General features: G+C 44.8%; 1 protein-coding gene across 1 annotated transcript in view; it reads left to right on the forward strand.

The window, feature by feature from the left end:
* The window catches only part of musk (muscle, skeletal, receptor tyrosine kinase), a 63,253-nt gene extending 36,996 nt beyond the window's left edge, over positions 1–26,257 (forward strand). Inside the window, exons 15-19 of the mRNA XM_052524890.1 lie at positions 5,287–5,481; positions 18,157–18,305; positions 19,480–19,676; positions 22,638–25,868; positions 25,912–26,257. Coding sequence (XP_052380850.1) covers positions 5,287–5,481; positions 18,157–18,305; positions 19,480–19,676; positions 22,638–23,237 — 1,141 coding nt within the window. The 3' untranslated portion in view covers positions 23,238–25,868; positions 25,912–26,257. The remainder of the gene's footprint in view (positions 1–5,286; positions 5,482–18,156; positions 18,306–19,479; positions 19,677–22,637; positions 25,869–25,911) is intronic.
* Positions 26,258–26,527: the final 270 nt, after the last annotated feature.

Raw genomic sequence — 26,527 nt, forward strand, 5'->3', positions numbered from 1 at the left:
TGGTGAAATTCCTAAGCGGTTTCCTAGTTATATAGTTTTATACGGACTATCTTTGTAGTGACTGGGTGTATTGATTCACCATCCAAAGTGTAATTAATATATTCACCATGCTCAAAGGGATATTCAATGTCTACGTTTGTATTTTTTACCCATCTCCCAATATGTTCCCTTCTTTGGCATTGGAAAACCTCCCAGGTCTTTGTGGTTTGATCTGTGTTTGAAATTCACATCCAGGACAATAACAACCACAGCAGACATCCAGGACAATAACAACCACAACAGACATCCAGGACAACAACAACCACAACAGACATCCAGGACAATAACTATCACAAAAACATCCAGGACAATAACTATCACAAAGACATCCAGGACAATAACTATCACTACAGACATCCAGGACAATAACTATCACAAAGACATCCAGGACAATAACTATCACTACAGACATCCAGGACAATAACTATCACAACAGACATCCAGGACAACAACCACAACAGACATCCAGGACAATAACTATCACAAAGACATCCAGGACAATAACTATCACTACAGACATCCAGGACAACAACAACCACAACAGACATCCAGGACAATAACTATCACAAAGACATCCAGGACAATAACAACCACAACAGACATCCAGGACAATAACTATCACAAAGACATCCAGGACAATAACTATCACAACAGACAACCAGGACAATAACAATCACAACAGACAACCAGGACAATAACAATCACAACAGACAACCAGGACAATAACAATCACAACAGACAACCAGGACAATAACTATCACAAAGACATCCAGGACATTAACTATCACAAAGACATCCAGGACAATAACTATCACAAAGACATCCAGGACAATAACTATCACAACAGACATCCAGGACAATAACTATCACAACAGACAACCAGGACAATAACAATCTCAAAGACATCCAGGACAATAACTATCACAACAGACATCCAGGACAATAACTATCACAAAGACATCCAGGACAATAACTATCACTACAGACATCCAGGACAACAACAACCACAACAGACATCCAGGACAATAACTATCACAAAGACATCCAGGACAATAACTATCACAAAGACATCCAGGACAATAACTATCACAAAGACATCCAGGACAATAACTATCACAAAGACAACCAGGACAATAACAACCACAACAGACATCCAGGACAATAACTATCACAAAGACAACCAGGACAATAACTATCACAACAGACAACCAGGACAATAACAATCACAACAGACAACCAGGACAATAACAACCACAACAGACATCCAGGACAATAACTATCACAAAGACAACCAGGACAATAACTATCACAAAGACAACCAGGACAATAACTATCACAAAGACATCCAGGACAATAACAACCACAACAGACATCCAGGACAACTGTATACGTTTGAGTGCATGTGTGGCATTATATAAATGTGTGTATGTATGTGTGTGTGTCCGCCTGTGTGCACATGTGTGCGTTTGAATGTGAGCGTGTGTATATGCATACAAGCACCTGCACGGCATCAACCTCAGACAAACAGGCATTGGATGTTACAGCGTTGACCCTCAGCGTTATTCAAGCATACCTTTGTTTTGTTTATTTTTATTTATATTATGACTTGTTAAGCACATTTTTACTTCTGAACTTAATTAGACTTGCCGTAACAACGGGGTTGAATACGTATTGATTCAAGGCATTTTTGACTTGTATGTTTTGATTAATTTGTAAACATTTCTATAAACATAATTCCACTTTGATTGTGTGTAGGCAGGTGTCCAAAAATTGCCCAGAGAAAGATATTTAGTTTAATAAATTATAAAATAAAGAAATTCTAAAAGACAGGGGACAAAATGATTAGCACCACCGTTTCCAAGCCTCCAGAACCCTCCCCCAAGCTAACAATTGGCTCATTCATCCCCCTACCTCGCCCCTGTAACTATTCTCCAGGTCGTTGCTGTAAATGAGAATGTGTTCTCAGTCAACTTACCTGGTAAAATAAGGGTTCAATCAAATTAATAAACATTTTAAAAAAGTTATTGCATTCATCTTCAGATAGCTAGGTGTAACAACCACATATTGCAGGCATAGTAAGAACATTTTCCCTCAATAACATAGCTATCAGTAGAGTCCGAGCTAGAAAGGGGGGAGTCGAGGTGAGGAGGAGGATTATTTAATATACTGTTTGAAGAGGTACAGTTTCAGATGTTTATGGAAGACGGGCAGGGACTCTGCTGTCCTAGCTTCAGGGGGCAGGGACTCTGCTGTCCTAGCTTCAGGGGGCAGGGACTCTGCTGTCCTAGCTTCAGGGGGCAGGGACTCTGCTGTCCGAGCTTCAGGGGGCAGGGACTCTGCTGTCCGAGCTTCAGGGGGCAGGGACTCTGCTGTCTGAGGTTCAGGGGGCAGGGACTCTGCTGTCCGAGGTTCAGGGGGCAGGGACTCTGCTGTCCGAGGTTCAGGGGGCAGGGACTCTGCTGTCCGAGGTTCAGGGGGCAGGGACTCTGCTGTCCTAGCTTCAGGGGGCAGGGACTGCTGTCCGAGGTTCAGGGGGCAGGGACTCTGCTGTCCTAGCTTCAGGGGGCAGGGACTCTGCTGTCCTAGCTTCAGGGGGCAGGGACTCTGCTGTCCTTAGCTTCAGGGGCAGGGACTCTGCTGTCCGAGGTTCAGGGGCAGGGACTCTGCTGTCCGAGGTTCAGGGGTAGGGACTCTGCTGTCCGAGGTTCAGGGGTGTAGGGACTCTGCTGTCCTGGCTTCAGGGGAAGGGACTGCTGTCCGAGGTTCAGGGGGCAGGGACTCTGCTGTCCTAGCTTCAGGGGCAGGGACTCTGCTGTCCGAGCTTCAGGGGGCAGGGACTCTGCTGTCCGAGGTTCAGGGGGCAGGGACTCTGCTGTCCGAGGTTCAGGGGCAGGGACTCTGCTGTCCTAGCTTCAGGGGGCAGGGACTGCTGTCCGAGGTTCAGGGGGCAGGGACTCTGCTGTCCTAGCTTCAGGGGGCAGGGACTCTGCTGTCCGAGGTTCAGGGGCAGGGACTCTGCTGTCCTAGCTTCAGGGGGCAGGGACTCTGCTGTCCTAGCTTCAGGGGCAGGGACTCTGCTGTCCTAGCTTCAGGGGGCAGGGACTCTGCTGTCCTGCTTCAGGGGCAGGGACTCTGCTGTCCTAGCTTCAGGGGCAGGGACTCTGCTGTCCGAGCTTCAGGGGGCAGGGACTCTGCTGTCCGAGCTTCAGGGGGCAGGGACTCTGCTGTCTGAGGTTCAGGGGGCAGGGACTCTGCTGTCCGAGGTTCAGGGGGCAGGGACTCTGCTGTCCGAGGTTCAGGGGCAGGGACTCTGCTGTCCGAGGTTCAGGGGGCAGGGACTCTGCTGTCCTAGCTTCAGGGGCAGGGACTGCTGTCCGAGGTTCAGGGGCAGGGACTCTGCTGTCCTAGCTTCAGGGGCAGGGACTCTGCTGTCCTAGCTTCAGGGGCAGGGACTCTGCTGTCCTAGCTTCAGGGGGCAGGGACTCTGCTGTCCGAGGTTCAGGGGCAGGGACTCTGCTGTCCGAGGTTCAGGGGCAGGGACTCTGCTGTCCGAGGTTCAGGGGGCAGGGACTCTGCTGTCCTGGCTTCAGGGGGAAGGGACTGCTGTCCGAGGTTCAGGGGGCAGGGACTCTGCTGTCCTAGCTTCAGGGGGCAGGGACTCTGCTGTCCGAGCTTCAGGGGGCAGGGACTCTGCTGTCCGAGGTTCAGGGGGCAGGGACTCTGCTGTCCGAGGTTCAGGGGGCAGGGACTCTGCTGTCCTAGCTTCAGGGGGCAGGGACTGCTGTCCGAGGTTCAGGGGGCAGGGACTCTGCTGTCCTAGCTTCAGGGGGCAGGGACTCTGCTGTCCGAGGTTCAGGGGGCAGGGACTCTGCTGTCCTAGCTTCAGGGGGCAGGGACTCTGCTGTCCTAGCTTCAGGGGGCAGGGACTCTGCTGTCCTAGCTTCAGGGGGCAGGGACTCTGCTGTCCGAGGTTCAGGGGGCAGGGACTCTGCTGTCCTAGCTTCAGGGGGCAGGGACTCTGCTGTCCTAGCTTCAGGGGGCAGGGACTGCTGTCCGAGGTTCAGGGGGCAGGGACTCTGCTGTCCTAGCTTCAGGGGGCAGGGACTGCTGTCCGAGGTTCAGGGGGCAGGGACTCTGCTGTCCCAGCTTCAGGGGGCAGGGACTCTGCTGTCCTAGCTTCAGGGGGCAGGGACTCTGCTGTCCTAGCTTCAGGGGGCAGGGACTCTGCTGTCCGAGGTTCAGGGGGCAGGGACTCTGCTGTCCTAGCTTCAGGGGGCAGGGACTCTGCTGTCCTAGCTTCAGGGGGCAGGGACTGCTGTCCTAGCTTCAGGGGGCAGGGACTCTGCTGTCCTAGCTTCAGGGGGCAGGGACTGCTGTCCGAGGTTCAGGGGGCAGGGACTCTGCTGTCCAAGGTTCAGGGGGCAAGGACTCTGCTGTCCGAGGTTCAGGGGGCAGGGACTGAGCATAAGGGGGATTTTTCTAAAATGTTTTATGAGATTAGAGAACACAGTGGGAGGGGTCTTAGACTATTCCTCCATACAGAATCTGATTGGAGAACACAGTGGGTGGGATCTTAGACCATTCCTCCATACAGAATCTAATTAGAGAATACAGTGGGAGGGATCTTAGACCATTGTTCCATACAGAATCCACTTGCTGCCAAGTTTCAGCCTCCTGGCAGAAGCAACCAGGTTTTTGGGCTAAAATGTCCTGGTGCTTAGTAAATTTGCCATCTTAGTCTCTGGACCCCATTGAAAACATGTGGTTTGAATTGAAGAGGGCAATCCACAAGAGCAGGAGAGGGTGTATTGAAAACAGGGGTAACAATAATTTTTTTATATTTTATTTTATTACTTGATAAACAAAATCATAATTTCCCCATGTTTTGAGCATGCAATATCGCTCAGTATTTTGTATGTTTAATTTAGACAGCCCCCCCCATCTTTATCAAGGGTGCCAATAAATCTGGACCTGACTGTATATGGTGTTGTCAAACATAGGAGACCATTGGTCAGAGTTGACACTGGGTGCATCCCAAACGGTACCCTGTTCCCTATATGGTGCATTATTGTTGACCAGAGCCCTGTGGGTATCCCTGTGGGTATCCCTGTGGGTATCCCTGTGGGTATCCCTGTGGATAGCCCTGTGGGTAGCCCTGGTCTAAATTATTGCACTATAAAGAGAATAAAGTGTAATTTAGGAAGCAGGCAGTATAAGAACCTATCTCTCTCTCTCCATCTCTCTCAGAGCCATGGAGACCCCCACCCTGACTGCCTTACCCTCTGAGAGTCTGCTGCTGGATCGCCTCCACCCCAACCCCATGTACCAGCGCCTGCCCCTACTGCTTAACTCGAAGCTGCTGGCTCTAGAGTATCCCAGGAACAACATTGAGTATGTCAGGGACATCGGAGAGGGGGCCTTCGGAAGGGTCTTCCAGGCCAGGTGAGACTCTCATTAGATTATATTGTATTACATGTACCAAGCAATTCTCTGACTCTCTGTTGACTCCCAGTTAACTTTGTTGACTACCTCAAATCAAATTGCAATTGGTCATATGTTTAGCAGATGTTATTGAGATTGTAGCGAAATGCTTGTGTTTCTAGCTCCATCAGTGCAGAAATATCTAACAATTCACAACAATACACACAATACACAAACTTAAAAGGATGGACTTAAATAATATATAAATATTTGGAGGAGAAATGTTGGAGTGGCATAGACTAAAATATAGTAGAATAGAATACAGTATATACATAGATGAGTAAGGCAGTATGTAAACATTATTCAAGTGACTAGTGTTCCATTATTAAATTGGCCAGTGATTCTATGTACAGTGCCTTGCGAAATGCTCTCAATTTAACCTCACTGAGCTCGAGCTGTTTTGCAAGGAGGAATGGGAAAACATTTCAGTCTCTCGATGTGCAAAACTGATAGAGACATACCCCAAGCGACGTGAATAATTTTGCACGCCCAATTTTTCAGTTTTTCATTTGTTAAAAAAGTTACAAATATCCAATAAATGTCGTTCCACTTCATGATTGTTGTAGATTCTTCACAAAAAAATACAGTTTTATATCTTTATGTTTGAAGCCTGAAATGTGGCAAAAGGTCACAAAGTTCAAGGGGGCCGAATACTTTCGCAAGGCACTGTATGTAGGGCAGCAGCCTCTAAAGAATAGGGCTGCGTAACTGGGTGGAAGCCAGCTAGTGGTGGCTGTTTAACAGTCTGATGGCCTTGAGATAGAAGCTGTTTTTCAGTCTCTCGGTCCCAGCTTTGATGCACCTGTACTGACCTCGCCTTCTGGATGATAGCGGGGTGAACAGGGCAGTGGCTCGGGTGGTTGGTGTCCTTGATCTTTTTGGTCTTCCTGTGACTTTGGGGGCTGTAGGTGTCCTGGAGGGCAGGAAGTTTGCCCCCAGTGATGTGTTGGTCAGACCGCACCACCCACAGGAGAAACCTGCGGTTGCGGGCGGTGCAGTTGCCGTACCAGGCGGCGATACAGCCCGAGAGGATGCTCTCAATTGTGCATCTGTAAACGTTTGTGAGGGTTTTAGGTGCCAAGCTGTTCTGCCTTCTTTACCACACTGTCTGTGTGGGTGGACCATTTAAGATCGTCGGAGAGCTTGGTGCTTTTCACCTGTTCCATTGCGGTCGATGTGGATAGGGGCGTGCTCCCTCTGCTGTTTCCTGAAGTCCATGATCAGCCCTCACCTCCTTCCTGTAGGTTGTTCCGGCATTGCCCACAACTGTTGTTACTGCTGTTAACTTGGTGATTGAGTTTGAGGCGTGCATGGCCACGCAGTCATGGGTGAACAGGGAGTACAGGAGGGGGCTGACCACACATTCTTGTAGGGCCCCTGTGTTGAGGATCACCACCTGGAGGCGGCCCATCAAGAAGTCCTGTTGCACAGGGTGGGGTTCAGACCCGGGGCCCCGAGTTTATTGATGAGCTATAGTCAATGAACAGCATTCTTATATTGGTATTCCTCTTGTTCAGATGGGATAGGGCAGTGTGCAGTGCATTGTCTGTGGATCTATTGGGGCGGTAAGCAAATTGAAGTGGGTCTAGGGTGTTTGGTAAGGTAGAGGTGATATAATCCTTATGTAGTCTCTCAAAACACTGTATGATGACAGAAGTGAGTGCTACTGGGGCGATTTATTTATTTAGTTCAGTTATATTTTCTTTCTCGGGTACAGAAACAATGGTGGACATCTTGAAGCAAGTGGGGACAGCAGACTGGGATAGGGAGAGATTGAATATGTCTGTAAACACTCCAGCCAGCTGGTCTGCGCATGCTGTGAGGACGCGGCTAGGGATGCCATCTGGGCCGGCAGCCTTGCGAGGGTTAACACGCTTAAAATGTCTTACGTCGGCCACGGAGAAGGAGATCCTACAGTCCTTGGTAGCGGGCTACGTCTGTGGCACTCCTCAAAGCGGGCGAAGAAGATGTTTAGCTTGTCCGGAAGCAAGACCTCTGTGTCTGCGACGTGTCTGGTTTTGTCTGTAGACCCTACCACATACGTCTCGTGTCTGAGCCATTCAAATGCGACTCCACTTGTCTCTATACTGACGTTTTGCCTGTTTGATTGCCTTACGGAGGGAATAACTACACTGTTTTGTATTCTGCCATATTCTCAGTCACCTTGCCATGCTTAAATGTGGTGGTTCGCGCTTTCATTTATTCTACGAATAAACCTTGGTATGACCATCTTAAAACAATTCCATATGTTATCTTACTTGAACCTCTTTACCCCGGCGTAGACAGGACTTAGACTCGAGTTAAGTCTTGTTAAAACATTCAGTGAAAGTGTAGTAGTAGGAAAAAAACATCAACATGAACTACAATTTCCATTCTCAGAGCGTTACTAAAACCTCCAGGAAAACGCACAGGAACCAGAGTAAAATGTTCTTCGAACCTCCCTGCAACCTAAAAATACGTTCAATTCCATTATCAGAAAAAACGTTCAGTTTTACCAGTAACGAAATGTATGGCTTTATTCCCAGAACCAATGGAAAACCCAAAACTTTAGTTCCGAAAACATTCCAAGGAACCAAATGTGCTAGCTGGGTAGATTACAATACATGTACCAAGATCCTCCAACAACACCTAGATCTAAAGGATAAATAACAACCAGTAGAAACGTAACAATGCAGACTCATGACAACCTGGGAGAAACGTAACAATGCAGACTCATGACAACCTGGGAGAAACGTAACAATGCAGACTCATGATATAACAACCAGTAGAAACGTAACAATGCAGACTCATGATATAACAACCAGTAGAAACGTAACAATGCAGACTCATGATATAACAACCAGTAGAAACGTAACAATGCAGACTCATGACAACCTGGGAGAAACGTAACAATGCAGACTCATGATATAACAACCAGTAGAAACGTAACAATGCAGACTCATGATATAACAACCAGTAGAAACGTAACAATGCAGACTCATAATATAACAACCAGTAGAAACGTAACAATGCAGACTCATGACAACCTGGGAGAAACGTAACAATGCAGACTCATAACAACCTGGGAGAAACCATGGTTCTGCATGAGTCTGCATTGTTACGTTTCTACTGGTTGTTATATTATGAGTCTGCATTGTTACGTTTCTCCCAGGTTGTCATGAGTCTGCATTGTTACGTTTCTCCCAGGTTGTCATGAGTCTGCATTGTTACGTTTCTACTGGTTGTTATGAGTCTGCATTGTTACGTTTCTCCCAGGTTGTCATGAGTCTGCATTGTTACGTTTCTACAGGTTGTCATGAGTCTGCATTGTTACGTTTCTACAGGTTGTTATGAGTCTGCATTGTTACGTTTCTACTGGTTGTTATGAGTCTGCATTGTTACGTTTCTACTGGTTGTCATGAGTCTGCATTGTTACGTTTCTACTGGTTGTCATGAGTCTGCATTGTTACGTTTCTACTGGTTGTTATATCATGAGTCTGCATTGTTACGTTTCTACTGGTTGTTATGAGTCTGCATTGTTACGTTTCTACTGGTTGTTATATCATGAGTCTGCATTGTTACGTTTCTACTGGTTGTTATATCATGAGTCTGCATTGTTACGTTTCTACTGGTTGTTATGAGTCTGCATTGTTACGTTTCTACTGGTTGTTATATCATGAGTCTGCATTGTTACGTTTCTACTGGTTGTTATATCATGAGTCTGCATTGTTACGTTTCTACTGGTTGTTATATCATGAGTCTGCATTGTTACGTTTCTACTGGTTGTTATGAGTCTGCATTGTTACGTTTCTCCCAGGTTGTTATATCATGAGTCTGCATTGTTACGTTTCTACTGGTTGTCATATCATGAGTCTGCACTGTTACGTTTCCACAGGTTGTTATGAGTCTGCATTGTTACGTTTCTCCCAGGTTGTTATATCATGAGTCTGCATTGTTACGTTTCTACTGGTTGTTATATCATGAGTCTGCATTGTTACGTTTCCACAGGTTGTTATGAGTCTGCATTGTTACGTTTCTCCAAGGTTGTTATATCATGAGTCTGCATTGTTACGTTTCTACTGGTTGTTATATCATGAGTCTGCATTGTTACGTTTCTACTGGTTGTTATATCATGAGTCTGCATTGTTACGTTTCCACAGGTTGTTATGAGTCTGCATTGTTACGTTTATACAGGTTGTTATATCATGAGTCTGCATTGTTACGTTTCTACTGGTTTTTATATCATGAGGCTGCATTGTTACGTTTCTACTGGTTTTTATATCATGAGGCTGCATTGTTACGTTTCTACTGGTTGTTATATCATGAGTCTGCATTGTTACGTTTCTACTGGTTGTTATGAGTCTGCATTGTTGCATTTCTACTGGTTGTTATATCATGAGTCTGCATTGTTACGTTTCTACTGGTTGTTATGAGTCTGCATTGTTGCGTTTCTACTGGTTGTCATGAGTCTGTATTGTTGCATTTCTACTGGTTGTTATATCATGAGTCTGCATTGTTACGTTCTACTGGTTTTTATATCATGAGGCTGCATTGTTACGTTTCTACTGGTTTTTATATCATGAGTCTGCATTGTTACGTTTCTACTGGTTGTTATATCATGAGTCTGCATTGTTACGTTTCTACTGGTTGTTATATTATGAGTCTGCATTGTTACGTTTCTACTGGTTGTTATGAGTCTGCATTGTTACGTTTCTACTGGTTGTTATATCATGAGTCTGCATTGTTACGTTTCTACTGGTTGTTATATCATGAGTCTGCATTGTTACGTTTCTACTGGTTGTTATATCATGAGTCTGCATTGTTACGTTTCTACTGGTTGTTATAACATGAGTCTGCATTGTTACGTTTCTACTGGTTGTTATATCATGAGTCTGCATTGTTACGTTTCTACTGGTTGTTATATCATGAGTCTGCATTGTTACGTTTCTACTGGTTGTTATGAGTCTGCATTGTTACGTTTCTACTGGTTGTTATATTATGAGTCTGCATTGTTACGTTTCTACTGGTTGTTATATCATGAGTCTGCATTGTTACGTTTCTACTGGTTGTTATATCATGAGTCTGCATTGTTACGTTTCTACAGGTTGTCATGAGTCTGCATTGTTACGTTTCTACTGGTTGTTATATCATGAGTCTGCATTGTTACGTTTCTACAGGTTGTCATGAGTCTGCATTGTTACGTTTCTACTGGTTGTTATATTATGAGTCTGCATTGTTACGTTTCTACTGGTTGTTATATCATGAGTCTGCATTGTTACGTTTCTACAGGTTGTCATGAGTCTGCATTGTTGCGTTTCTACTGGTTGTTATAACATGAGTCTGCATTGTTACGTTTCTACAGGTTGTTATATCATGAGTCTGCATTGTTACGTTTCTACTGGTTGTTATGAGTCTGCATTGTTACGTTTCTACTGGTTGTTATATCATGAGTCTGCATTGTTACGTTTCTACAGGTCGTGAGTCTGCATTGTTATGTTTCTACTGGTTGTTATATCATGAGTCTGCATTGTTACGTTTCTACAGGTTGTCATGAGTCTGCATTGTTACGTTTCTACTGGTTGTTATATTATGAGTCTGCATTGTTACGTTTCTACTGGTTGTTATATCATGAGTCTGCATTGTTACATTTCTACAGGTTGTCATGAGTCTGCATTGTTGCGTTTCTACTGGTTGTTATATCATGAGTCTGCATTGTTACGTTTCTACAGGTTGTTATATCATGAGTCTGCATTGTTACGTTTCTACAGGTTGTCATGAGTCTGCATTGTTACGTTTCTACTGGTTGTTATATTATGAGTCTGCATTGTTACGTTTCTACTGGTTGTTATATCATGAGTCTGCATTGTTACGTTTCTACTGGTTGTTATAACATGAGTCTGCATTGTTACGTTTCTACTGGTTGTTATATCATGAGTCTGCATTGTTACGTTTCTACTGGTTGTTATGAGTCTGCATTGTTACGTTTCTACTGGTTGTTATATTATGAGTCTGCATTGTTACGTTTCTACTGGTTGTCATGAGTCTGCATTGTTACGTTTCTACTGGTTGTTATGAGTCTGCATTGTTACGTTTCTACTGGTTGTTATATCATGAGTCTGCATTGTTACGTTTCTACAGGTTGTCATGAGTCTGCATTGTTACGTTTCTACTGGTTGTTATATCATGAGTCTGCATTGTTACGTTTCTACTGGTTGTCATGAGTCTGCATTGTTACGTTTCTACTGGTTGTTATGAGTCTGCATTGTTACGTTTCTACTGGTTGTTATATCATGAGTTTGCATTGTTACGTTTCTACTGGTTGTCATGAGTCTGCATTGTTACGTTTCTACTGGTTGTTATGAGTCTGCATTGTTACGTTTCTACTGGTTGTTATATTATGAGTCTGCATTGTTACGTTTCTACTGGTTGTTATATCATGAGTTTGCATTGTTACGTTTCTACTGGTTGTTATATCATGAGTCTGCATTGTTACGTTTCTACTGGTTGTTATATCATGAGTCTGCATTGTTACGTTTCTACTGGTTGTCATGAGTCTGCATTGTTACGTTTCTACTGGTTGTTATATCATGAGTCTGCATTGTTACGTTTCTACTGGTTGTCATGAGTCTGCATTGTTACGTTTCTACTGGTTGTTATGAGTCTGCATTGTTACGTTTCTACTGGTTGTTATATCAGAGTCTATAATTAACCACACATCAGTCTGATGTGGTGGTGGAGGAGGATGATGTGGTGGTGGTGGAGGAAGAGGATGTGGTGGTGCAGGAAGAGGAAGAAGAGGATGTGGTGGTGGAGGAGGAAAATAATGTGGTGGTGGATGATGTGGTGGTAGAGGATGATGTGGTGGAGGAAGAGGATGTGGTGGAGGAGGAAGAGGATATGGTGGAGGAGGAAGAAGAGGATGTGGTGGAGGAGGAAGAAGAGGATGTGGTGGTAGAGGATGATGTGGGGTTGGTGGTGGAGGAAGAGGATGTGGTGTGTTTCAGGGCAGCAGAATGTGGCCTTCATCGACCAGGCCAAGGCTTTCGACTCTGTCAATCACCACATTCTTATCGGCAGACTCAACAGCCTTGGTTTCTCAAATGACTGCCTTGCCTGGTTCACCAACTACTTCTCAGATAAAGTTCAGTGTGTCAAATCGGATGGCCTGTTTTCCGGACCTCTGGCAGTCTCTATGGGGGTACCACAGTTTTCAATTCTCGGGCCGACTCTTTTCTCTGTATATATCAACGATGTCGCTCTTGCTGCTCGTGATTTCTTGATCCACCTCTACGCAGACGACACCATTCTGTACCTCTGGCCCTTCTTTGGACACTGTGTTAACAAACCTTCGAACGAGCTTCGATACAACACTCCTTCCATGGCCTCCAATTGCTCTTAAATGCTAGTAAAACTAAATGCATGCTTTTCAACCAATCGCTACGCACACCCGCCCGCCCAACTAGCATCTTTACTTTGGACGGTTCTGACTTAGAATATGTGGACAACTACAAATACCTAGGTGTCTGGCTAGACTGTAAACTCTCCTTCCAGACTCATATTAAACATCTCCAATCCAAAATTAAATCTAGGATTGGCTTCCGATTTCGCAACAGAGACACCTTCACTCACGCTGACAAACATACCCACGTAAACTGACTATCCTACTGATCCTTGACTTCGGCGATGTCATTTACAAAATAGCCTCCAACACTCTACTCAGCAAATTGGATGCAGTTTATCACAGTGCCATCCATTTTGTCAACAAAGCCCCATATACCACCCACCACTACAACCTGTATGCTCTCATCAGCTGGCCCTCGCTACATATTTGTCGCCAAACCCACTATCTCCAGGTCATCTATAAGTCTTTGGTAGGTAAAGCTCCGCCTTATCTCAGCTCACTGGTCACCATAACAACACTCACCCATAGCACGCGCTCCAGCAGGCATATCTCACACTTGTCATCCCCAAAGCCAACACCTCATTTGGCCTGCTTTCCTTCCAGTTCTCTGCTGCCAATGACTGGAACGAAATGTAAAAATCGCTGAAGTTGGAGACTTATATCTCCCTCAATAACTTTAAGCATCAGCTGTCAGAGCAGCTTACCGATCGCTGCAGCTGTACACAGCCCATCTGTAAATATCCCATCCAATCTACCTACCTCATCCCCATATTGTTTTTATTTACTTTGCTGCTCTTTTGCACACTAGCATTTCTACTTGCACATCATCATCTGCTCATGTATCACTCCAGTGTTAATCCTAAATTGTAATAACTTCACTACTATGACCTGTTTATTGCTTTACCTCCTTACTCCATTTGCACACACTGTATACAGATTTTTTCTATTGTGGTATTGACTGTACGTTTGTTTATTCCATGTGTAACTCTGTGTTGTTGTTTGTGTCTCACTGCATTGCTCTATCTTGGCCAGGTCACATTTGTAAATGAGAACTTGTTCTCAACTGGCCTACCTGGTTAAATAAAGGTGAAATACCCTGTTGATAGTGTTGTTAAGAAGTTAGAAACTAGGGCCTGTAGGATGTGCATTGTTGACAGTGCTGTTAAGAAGTTAGAAACTAGGGCCTGTAGGACCTGCCTTGTTGACAGTGTTGTTAAGAAGGTAGAAACTAGGGCCTGTAGGATGTGCCTTGTTGACAGTGCTGTTAAGAATGTAGAAACTAGAGCCTGCAGGACCTGCCTTGTTGACAGTCCTGTTAAGAATGTAAAAACTAGGGCCTGTAGGAGGTGGATCAGTGCCTTATGGACATACTTCTCCCCATCTTAGCTGCTGTTGTATCAACATGTTTTCACCATGACAGTTTACAATGCAGGATAACTCTGGTTTCAGGGCAGCAGAATGTGGCCTTTGGAGGTTCCAAAGCAGTATACCCAGCTGGCTCATTTGGTCATCTTAGAAGTTTTTGGTTTCCCATTTGTTCAGGGAATGAAGCCATAGCTTCCATGACTGGTAAAACGTAAACATGTTTTAAAAGGTTCTGAGAATGGAGGTGAACATTTTGCTTGTTCTGGGAACTTTAATTGTTAGATTGCAGGGCGGTTGTGAGAATGTTTTACTATGGTTCCCTGGAAATGATAAGTTACTTAAAGGTATGTTTCAATAACACTTTTAACAACACTTCTTTAGTTTGGTTTAACTATTTCAAACCCCAAGCAGAGATTGGACACAGGGAAATGAATTTGTTTAGGCATTAATCATGCAAACACATTTTGTTATTGTGGCAAAGCATCAGTAAGATTCAAACCAGTTTGTAGAACCCTTTCCTTTCCACAGAGGGTTCTTCATGGAACCCAAATGGTTCTACATGGAACCAAAAAGGGTTCTCCAATGAGGACAACTGAAGAACCATTTTGGAAACCTTTTTTCTAAGAGTGTTCTTTAGAGGTTCTAGATCGGTAGAATGAGTTCTTTAGAGGTTCCAGAGCACCTTTAGCTGTGAGGATTTACAGTCTTAGAAAAAATTATTCCAAAGGGGTTATTTGACTGTCCCCATAGAATAACCGTTTTTGGTTCCAGATAGAATACCTATTTTGAGATCCATGGAGAACCCTCTGTGGAAAGGGTTCTACATGGAACCCAAAATTGTTATACATGGAACCAAAAGGGGTTTTTTCAAAGGGTTTTCCTACGGGGACAGCCGAATAACCCCTTTTGGTTCTAGATAGCTCCATTTTATCCCAAGAGGGTAGCTTCTTATCTCAGGTAATCCCCTGGGCAGCATAAAGCATTCCTCCTGTACATGGAGACTCCTGGGAACAACAGCTAGCCAACAACTAGCATAGTGTAGCGTGGGACAGAATTATAAATACATATATAAACCCCCTCACACCCTCATGATGACACCTCCTTCCAAAACCACTTTACAATCCCCAGACCCCCCCTCTTCTGTCCTCTCCCCTCCTAACCCAGCCCAAAATAGAGCAGACTGGGACTGGGACAGGATATCAGCTGCATCAGATCATGGGTCTGATGTGACGCTTCCCTCCCTTTAGCCTCCTCAGTGGGTCAGCAGAGGCTGTCAGCAGAGACTGTCAGCAGAGGCTGTCAGCAGAGACTGTCAGCAGAGGCTGTCAGCAGAGACTGTCAGCAGAGACTGTCAGCAGAGACTGTCAGCAGAGGCTGTCAGCAGAGACTGTCAGCAGAGACTGTCAGCAGAGACTGTCAGCAGAGACTGTCAGCAGAGACTGTCAGCAGAGGCTGTCAGCAGAGACTGTCAGCAGAGGCTGTCAGCAGAGACTGTCAGCAGAGGCTGTCAGCAGAGACTGTCAGCAGAGACTGTCAGCAGGGACTGTCAGCAGAGACTGTCAGCAGAGACTGTCAGCAGAGACTGTCAGCAGAGACTGTCAGCAGAGGCTGTCAGCAGAGACTGTCAGCAGAGGCTGTCAGCAGAGACTGTCAGCAGAGACTGTCAGCAGAGGCTGTCAGCAGAGACTGTCAGCAGAGACTGTCAGCAGAGACTGTCAGCAGAGACTGTCAGCAGAGACTGTCAGCAGAGACTGTCAGCAGAGGCTGTCAGCAGAGGCTGTCAGCAGAGGCTGTCAGCAGAGACTGTCAGCAGAGGCTGTCAGCAGAGACTGTCAGCAGAGACTGTCAGCAGAGACTGTCAGCAGAGACTGTCAGCAGAGGCTGTCAGCAGAGGCTGTCAGCAGAGACTGTCAGCAGAGACTGTCAGCAGAGACTGTCAGCAGAGACTGTCAGCAGAGGCTGTCAGCAGAGACTGTCAGCAGAGACTGTCAGCAGAGACTGTCAGCAGAGACTGTCAGCAGAGACTGTCAGCAGAGACTGTCAGCAGAGACTGTCAGCAGAGACTGTCAGCAGAGACTGTCAGCAGAGACTGTCAGCAGAGGCTGTCAGCAGAGGCTGTCAGCAGAGACTGTCAGCAGAGACTGTCAGCAGAGACTGTCAGCAGAGACTGTCAGCAGTGACATACTGGTAAAAGTAGATGTTCATAACCCCTTCAAAACGATGATGTGTCCCAAATGACAACCTATTTCTATAGGACACTACTTTTGACCAGAGTCCTATGGGTGCCATTTGGGATACAGCCAGAGAGAGCTCTGTTGACTGTATCCAGGAACACTCAGGAGACAACAGAGGAAGTGGTGCTGAAATGAAATGGCACAAAGACTAACTATGGCCGAGCTGATTTATTTGGTCTAGCTCCCTGAATGGCTGCCATTACGGGTCAACTGGACACATGCACACATACTATAAAGTCATTCCCATAATGGATCCATCATGGCCAGCTGATTCGTTTGACTCCCATGTTAAACCATGCTACTGGATCCCAGGTCAGCACCTCAGACCCCCAGAGGATCCATAATGGCCGGCTGATTCGGCTGACTCCCATGTTAAACCATGCTACTGGATCCCAGGTCAGCACCTCAGACCCCCAGAGGATCCATCATGGCCGGCTGATTCGTTTGACTCCCATGTTAAACCATGCTACTGGATCCCAGGTCAGCACCTCAGACCCCCAGAGGATCCATCATGGCCGGCTGATTCGGCTGACTCCCATGTTAAACCATGCTACTGGATCCCAGGTCAGAACCTCAGACCCCCAGAGGATCCATAATGGCCGGCTGATTCGGCTGACTCCCATGTTAAACCATGCTACTGGATCCCAGGTCAGCACCTCAGACCCCCAGAGGATCCATCATGGCCGGCTGATTCGGTTGACTCCCATGTTAAACCATGCTACTGGATCCCAGGTCAGCACCTCAGACCCCCAGAGGATCCATCATGGCCGGGCTGATTCGGCTGACTCCCATGTTAAACCATGCTACTGGATCCCAGGTCAGCACCTCAGACCCCCAGAGGATCCATCATGGCCGGCTGATTCGGCTGACTCCCATGTTAAACCATGCTACTGGATCCCAGGTCAGCACCTCAGACCCCCAGAGGATCCATAATGGCCGGCTGATTCGGCTGACTCCCATGTTAAACCATGCTACTGGATCCCAGGTCAGCACCTCAGACCCCCAGAGGATCCATCATGGCCGGCTGATTCGGCTGACTCCCATGTTAAACCATGCTACTGGATCCCAGGTCAGCACCTCAGACCCCCAGAGGATCCATCATGGCAACCTGGACCCACAGTTAAACGGATGGATGATAGGTCAGCACCTGGGTGGTTCAGTATGCCAGACCCCCAGAGCATCACGAGTCCTTCACCACATAGCAGTGATGGATTAGGTTCACGAGTCCTTCACCATGTAGCAGTGATGGATTAGGTTCAGGAGTCCTTCACCATGTAGCAGTGATGGATTAGGTTCAGGAGTCCTTCACCACATAGCAGTGATGGATCAGGTTCAGGAGTCCTTCACCATGTAGCAGTGATGGATTAGGTTCAGGAGTCCTTCACCATGTAGCAGTGATGGATTAGGTTCAGGAGTCCTTCACCACATAGCAGTGATGGATTAGGTTCAGGAGTCCTTCACCATGTAGCAGTGATGGATTAGGTTCAGGAGTCCTTCACCATGTAGCAGTGATGGATTAGGTTCATCAGTCCTTCACCACATAGCAGTGATGGATTAGGTTCATCAGTCCTTCACCACATAGCAGTGATGGATCAGGTTCAGGGTCTATATGAGGTGATTACTTTGTACATCTGTTATTATTGTGTTGTTCTTCAGAGCCCCAGGTCTCCAGCCCATTAAGCCCTTCACCATGGTAGCAGTGAAGATGCTGAAGGAAGAAGCATCTGCTGACATGCAGAACGACTTTCAGAGAGAAGCCGCTCTCATGGCTGAGTTTGACCACCCCAACATCGTCAGGCTGCTAGGTGAGTTAGTTTGACCACCCCAACATCGTCAGGCTGCTCGGTGAGTTAGTTTGACCACCCCAACATCGTCAGGCTGCTCGGTGAGTTAGTTTGACCACCCCAACATCGTCAGGCTGCTCGGTGAGTTAGTTTGACCACCCCAACATCGTCAGGCTGCTCAGTGAGTTAGTTTGACCACCCCAACATCGTCAGGCTGCTAGGTGAGTTAGTTTGACCACCCCAACATCGTCAGGCTGCTCGGTGAGTTAGTTTGACCACCCCAACATAGTCAGGCTGCTCGGTGAGGTAGTTTGACCACCCCAACATCGTCAGGCTGCTAGGTGAGGTAGTTTGACCACCCCAACATAGTCAGGCTGCTCGGTGAGGTAGTTTGATCACCCCAACATCGTCAGGCTGCTCGGTGAGTTAGTTTGACCACCCCAACATAGTCAGGCTGCTCGGTGAGTTAGTTTGATCACCCCAACATAGTCAGGCTGCTCGGTGAGTTAGTTTGACTATCCCAACAAAGTCAGGCTGCTCGGTGAGGTAGTTTGACCACCCCAACATAGTCAGGCTGCTCGGTGAGTTAGTTTGACTATCCCAACAAAGTCAGGCTGCTCGGTGAGGTAGTTTGACCACCCCAACATAGTCAGGCTTCTAGGCGAGTTAGTTAGTTTAACCATCCCAACATTGTCAGGATACTAGGTGAGTTAGTTAGTTTAACCATCCCAACATTGTCAGGATACTAGGTGAGTTAGTTTGACCACCCCGACATTGTCAGGCTGCTAGGTGAGGTAGTTTGATCACCCAAACATGGTCAGGATACTAGGTGAGTTAGTTAGTTTGACCACCCCAACATAGTCAGGATACTAGGTGAGTTAGTTAGTTTGACCACCCCAACATAGTCAGGATACTAGGAGAGTTAGTTAGTTTGACTACCCCAACATGGTTAGGATACTAGGTGAGTTAGGTTGGGGGTGACCCTTTGTGTGCGCTGTAGGATAGGGACAAGTCATGCATGTCATCCCGGTCCCCAGAAACCAGTGTCACCAGATTAATTCCATAGTTGCAGTGACACTGTAGTTATTCTGGTAACACACTATGTTTACATCAGAAAGGACAGAGGTCACAAAGTATTTGGTTTGTATGCTATGAGGCAACACTGGCGTATGTGTGTTCGTGTCCTCTCCTCCAGGTGTGTGTGCGGTGGGGAAGCCCATGTGTCTGATGTTTGAGTACATGTCTTACGGAGACCTGAACGAGTACCTGCGCCGCCGTAGTCCCACCCAGCAACACAGCCTGAGCCAGGCCAGCCTATCAGGACGCAGCTTCTCCTCCGAACTGGAGTTGGGGCCACTGTGCTGCGAAGAACAGCTGTTCATATCCAAGCAGGTGCAACAAAACGTTAATACACACACCGTACCAGTCAAAAGTTCGGACACACCTACTCATTCAAGGGTTTTTCACTATTTTTACAATTTTCTACATTGTAATAGTGAAGACATCACAACTATGAAATACGTAACATATATATGAAATCATGTTGTAACCAAAAAGGTTTTAAACAAATCAAAATATATTTTAGATTTTAGATTCTAAGTAGCCATCCTTTGCCTTGATGACAGCTTTGCAAACACTTGGCATTCTCTCAACCAGCTTAACCTGGAATGCTATTCCAACAGTCTTGAAGGAGTTCCCACATATGCTGAGCACTTGTTGGCTGCTTTTACTTCACTCTGCAGTTTAACTCATCCTAAACCAGCTCAATTGTTTTGAGGTCGGGTGATTGTGGAGGCCAGGTCATCTGATGGTTAAGTCTGCCTTGAATTCTAAATAAATCACTGACAGTGTCACTAGCAAAGTGCCATCACACCTCCTCCTCCATGCTTCATAGTTGGAACCACACATGCTGAGATCATCTGTTCACCTACTCTGCGTCTCACAAAGAGATGGCGGTTGGAACCAAAAATCTCAAATTTAGAGTCATCAGACCAAAGGATAGATTTCCACCAGTCTAATGTCCATTGTTCGTGTTTCTTGGCCTAATCAAGTCTCTTCTTATTATTGGTGTCCTTTAGTAGTGGTTTCTTTGCAGCAATTCAACCATGAAGTTCTGATTCACACAGACTCTTCTGAACAGTAGATGTTGAGATGTGTCTGTTACTTGAACTCGAATTTGGGCTGCAATCTGAGGTGTAGTTAACTCTAATGAACTTATATTCTGCAGCAGAGGTAACTCTGGGCCTTCCTTTCCTGTGGCAGTCCTCATGACAGCCAGTTTCATCATAGCGCTTGATGGTTTTTGCGACTGCACTTGAAGAAACTTAATGTGATAATGATGGATTGTCGTTTCTCTTTGCTTATTTGAGCTGTTCTTGCCATAATATGGACTTGGTCTTTTACCAAATTGGGCTATCTTCTGTATACCACCCCTACCTTGTCACAAGTCAACTGATTGTCTCAAACGCATTAAGAAGGAAAGAAATTCCACAAAATAACTTTTAACAAGGCACACCTGTTAATTTAAATGCATTCCAGGTGACTACCTCATGAAGTTGGTTGAGAGAATGCCAAGAGTGTGCAAAGCTGTCACCAAGGCAAAGGGTGGCTACTTTGATAAATCTCAAATATAAAATATATTTTGATTTGTTAATCACTTTTTCAGGTTACCATGTGTGTTATGTCATAGTGCTGATGTCTTCACTGTTATTCTACAATGTAGAAAATAGTACAAATAGAAAAAGAAAAGAAAAACCCTTGAATGAGTAGGTGTGTCCAAACTTTAGACTGGTACTGAAAGGATTACATTTTTTTCTTTAATTCAACATTAGGGAACTGTTAGCATTTCCCATAGTAAACATGACACACTTAGCTGCCATGCTAACAGAGAGTATTAGGCTAATTGTAGGGAACTATTAGCATTTCCTATAGAAAACATGACACACTTAGCTGCCATGCTAACAGAGAGTATTAGGCTAATTGTAGGGAACTATTAGCATTTCCTATAGAAAACATGACACACTTAGCTGCCATGCTAACAGAGAGTATTAGGCTAATTGTAGGGAACTATTAGCATTTCCTATAGAAAACATGACACACTTAGCTGCCATGCTAACTGTAGGGAACTGTTAGCATTTCCCATAGAAAACATGACACACTTAGCTGCCATGCTAACAGAGAGTATTAGGCTAATTGTAGGGAACTGTTAGCATTTCCCATAGTAAACATGACACACTTAGCTGCCATGCTAACAGAGAGTATTAGGCTAATTGTAGGGAACTATTAGCATTTCCTATAGAAAACATGACACACTTAGCTGCCATGCTAACTGTAGGGAACTGTTAGCATTTCCCATAGAAAACATGACACACTTAGCTGCCATGCTAACAGAGAGTATTAGGCTAATTGTAGGGAACTGTTAGCATTTCCCATAGTAAACATGACACACTTAGCTGCCATGCTAACAGAGAGTATTAGGCTAATTGTAGGGAACTATTAGCATTTCCTATAGAAAACATGACACACTTAGCTGCCATGCTAACTGTAGGGAACTGTTAGCATTTCCCATAGAAAACATGACACACTTAGCTGCCATGATAACAGAGAGTATTCGGCTAATTGTAGGGAACTGTTAGCATTTCCCATAGAAAACATGACACACTTAGCTGCCATGCTGATGTCTTCACTGTTATTCTACAATGTAGAAAATAGTACAAATAGAAAAAGAAAAGAAAAACCCTTGAATGAGTAGGTGTGTCCAAACTTTAGACTGGTACCGAAAGGATTACATTTTTTATTTAATTCAACATTACAATACAGACAGTAGAAATGTTAATATTGTTAGCATTTCCCATAGAAAACATGACACACTTAGCTGCCATGCTAACAGAGAGTATTAGGCTAATTGTAGGGAACTGTTAGCATTTCCCATAGTAAACATGACACACTTAGCTGCCATGCTAACAGAGAGTATTAGGCTAATTGTAGGGAACTATTAGCATTTCCTATAGAAAACATGACACACTTAGCTGCCATGCTAACTGTAGGGAACTGTTAGCATTTCCCATAGAAAACATGACACACTTAGCTGCCATGCTAACAGAGAGTATTAGGCTAATTGTAGGGAACTGTTAGCATTTCCCGTACAAAAACATGTGAAACTTAGCTGCGATGCTTATAGTAAATTACCAACAAAAACAGTTATTACTAAAACAGGAAACTTTTAGGATTTCCCATATGAAAACAAGAGACATCGAGCCATCGAGCCAAAACTAGCCGGGCATGAACAGTTGTATATTTTCATGACGGCTAATGCTACCAAGCTAACTCTTGGTTTCCCATTCTCTTCGCCAGGTTGCGGCGGGCATGGCATACCTATCGGAACGGAAGTTCGTCCACCGCGACCTGGCAACCCGGAACTGCCTCGTAGGAGAGGAGATGGTGGTTAAGATCGCCGACTTCGGTTTATCCAGAAACATCTACTCTGCTGACTACTACAAGGCTAATGAGAACGATGCTATCCCCATCCGCTGGATGCCCCCGGAGTCCATCTTCTACAACCGTTACACCACGGAGTCGGACGTGTGGGCCTACGGGGTCCTTCTCTGGGAGATCTTCTCCCACGGCATGCAGCCGTACTACGGCATGGCCCATGAAGAGGTCATCTACTACGTTAGAGACGGCCACATCTTGGCCTGTCCTGAGAACTGTCCTGTAGAACTGTTCAATCTGATGAGACTGTGTTGGAGCGGACACCCCACAGACAGACCCAGCTTCAGTAGTATCCATCGTATCCTGGAACGGATTCACGAGCAGACGCTGAGACCGGCCATGCCGACGCCAGAGTTAAGGCCCACTCTATCCACCCTGCCAACCTTGCCTGCCTTGCCTAACCTATCTCCCTTTTCCCCCCACCCTGCCCTGTGCCCTGTGCCCGGGGCCGTAGCCAATTGATTGATACGGCAGGCTGCCAGGCATTTACTCAAATGTACAGTCATTAGTGATTTTAATAGATCCTGTCCCTCCCCAGAGCAAAAATCTCTGGATCCTGTGTCGTCTCAGACTCAAATAATGTTGGTCAGGACAGGGGGCATCATTGTTCATATCCATTGTTCATATCCATGGTGAAGAAGACCAGCGATAGTAGAAATGAATGTTGTTGGTCAGGACAGGGGCAGCAGACTGATGAAATGACATGAACTCAGTATAGTGCCAAGACAACTGGATATTTAGGAGAGGCTGACATCGGAGAGGAAGTCGTGATTACGAGCTGTTAATCCTCCACTGCCTTCTGACATCTCCTTCACGGGTTCACTTCTGTTTCAAACTGATTCACTGCTTCAAACTGGTTCACTTCTGTTTCAAACTGACTCACTGCTTCAAACGGGTTCACTTCTGTTTCAAACTGACTCACTGCTTCAAACTGGTTCACTTCTGTTTCAAACTGACTCACTGCTTCAAACTGGTTCACTTCTGTTTCAAACTGACTCACTGCTTCAAACTGGTTCACTTCTGTTTCAAACTGACTCACTGGTTCAAACGGGTTCACTTCTGTTTCAAACTGACTCACTGCTTCAAACGGGTTCACTTCTGTTTCAAACTGACTCACTGCTTCAAACGGGTTCACTTCTGTTTCAAACTGATTCACTGCTTCAAACTGGTTCACTTCTGTTTCAAACTGACTCACTGCTTCAAACGGGTTCACTTCTGTTTCAAACTGACTCACTGCTTCAAACTGGTTCACTTCTGTTTCAAACTGACTCACTGCTTCAAACGGGTTCACTTCTGTTTCAAACTGATTCACTGCTTCAAACTGGTTCACTTCTGTTTCAAACTGACTCACTGCTTCAAACTGGTTCACTTCTGTTCCAAACTAATTCACTGCTTCACCTGTCCCATGCATGGAAACAATATTTTAGAAACAATCACCCGATAAAGTCCAAGAAACAGAGCTGCAGCTGAACAGAGACCGTGTTATTAATCCACATGTAACTCATTGCCCATACTCTATATAAACGTGAATGTTTCTACTGTGAAGTAAGCCATGGGAATATGCATCCATTCAGCTGCCACATCTGTGAGCTCAAAGCTGACTAGAAGGGTATCATTAGAGGCGGATGACAGAGGTTAGAGAGCTAATGTACAGATAGTACAGTCAATTCATTCAGTACTTAACTAGTAGAGTCAATTCATTCAGTACTTAACTAGTACAGCCAATTCATTCAGTACTTAACTAGTACAGTCAATTCATTCAGTACTTAACTAGTACAGTCAATTCATTCAGTACTTAACTAGTACAGTCAATTCATTCAGTACTTAACTAATACAGCCAATTCATTCAGTACTTAACTAGTAGAGTCAATTCATTCAGTACTTAACTAATACAGTCAATTCATTCAGTACTTAACTAATACAGCCAATTCATTCAGTACTTAACTAGTACAGTCAATTCATTCAGTACATAACTAATACAGTCAATTCATTCAGTACTTAACTAGTACAGCCAATTCATTCAGTACTTAACTAGTAGAGTCAATTCATTCAGTACATAACTAGTACATCATTTAAACTTACTGACAATATGCCATCAAATAGGCTCAGCATATTCCAGCAGCGATATTTATATATATATATGTACTGTAGGTTTAGCTTATTTTTAGACAAATAGCTATTCCACTTTTGGGCATTCTCATTATGTTGTACTATTGGTCCTTTTTTAATCTTGTATACTTTATCGACACATTTAGATGATTCTTATAGACTTGAGCACAGCTTTTTGTGTTGACTGGGTAGTGGTCCCTCTAGGTTCACAACGGTCAGTTTGAAATGCATTGCAACAAATGTCTTCTAATAAGCTGTTTGAATTCTTATGTGAATTTCTGGAGATTTGTTGGGTGTTGTGTTGGTTGTGGTGTTGAGTTGGATATTGGTTTGTGAAGAGTGTCAATTATTATTTTAAGTTCAATTAAACGTGTGTGATCATCAGCACAACATTGATTTATATATATGATCAATTAACTAAAATGTTTTAAACCCCTTGTGACCTTTTTAAAATGTGTGGTTCGATACAGATGGTTTCAATAGAACCGTTTTTGCTCATCTCACATAAACAATGATCCATACGCCCATGTAGTGTAGACACATCAACCCTTTACTAGCAGTATAAAGAACCCTTATTTCTGAAACTGTGTGTCCCAAATGGCACGTTATTCCCTACGTAGTGCACTGAATAGGGGATGAGGTGTAATTTGATTCCCTACATAGGGCACTGAATAGGGGATGAGGTGTAATTTGATTCCCTACATAGGGCACTGAATAGGGAATGGGGTATAATTTGATTCCCTACATAGTGCACTGAATAGGGGATGAGGTGTAATTTGATTCCCTACATAGTGCACTGAATAGGGAATGGGGTATAATTTGATTCCCTACATAGTGCACTGAATAGGGGATGAGGTGTAATTTGATTTCCTACATAGTGCACTGAATAGGGGATGAGGTGTAATTTGATTCCCTACATAGTGCACTGAATAGGGGATGAGGTGTAATTTGATTCCCTACATAGGGCACTGAATAGGGAATGGGGTATAATTTGATTCCCTACATAGTGCACTGAATAGGGGATGAGGTGTAATTTGATTCCCTACATAGTGCACTGAATAGGGAATGGGGTATAATTTGATTCCCTACATAGTGCACTGAATAGGGGATGAGGTGTAATTTGATTTCCTACATAGTGCACTGAATAGGGGATGAGGTGTAATTTGATTCCCTACATAGTGCACTGAATAGGGGATGAGGTGTAATTTGATTCCCTACATAGTGCACTGAATAGGGGATGAGGTGTAATTTGATTCCCTAGTAAATCATAATTGTTGTATCGGTCAACATGTATGTTACAGATCTTGTATGATAGATGGCACTGTTTCACCACAATTACCCTCAGTTCAATAAACCTTTGGTCCATAAAGAAAGTCTAGGGCACATAATTGTTCCAGCATCTTTCTCTGAAGTGAACATAGACAACGTGAACACAATAGAACTCTTTAGTCAAACTCTGGCCCCACAATGGTGGAACAAACTCCCTCACGACGCCAGGACAGCGGAGTCAATCACCACCTTCCGGAGACACCTGAAACTCCACCTCTTTAAGGAATACCTAGGATAGGATAAGTAATCCTTCTCACCCCCTTAAAAGATTTAGATGCACTATTGTAAAGTGGCTGTTCCACTGGATGTCATAA

Source organism: Oncorhynchus keta, chromosome 9 (assembly GCF_023373465.1).
Source record: "Oncorhynchus keta strain PuntledgeMale-10-30-2019 chromosome 9, Oket_V2, whole genome shotgun sequence".
NCBI lineage: Eukaryota > Metazoa > Chordata > Actinopteri > Salmoniformes > Salmonidae > Oncorhynchus > Oncorhynchus keta.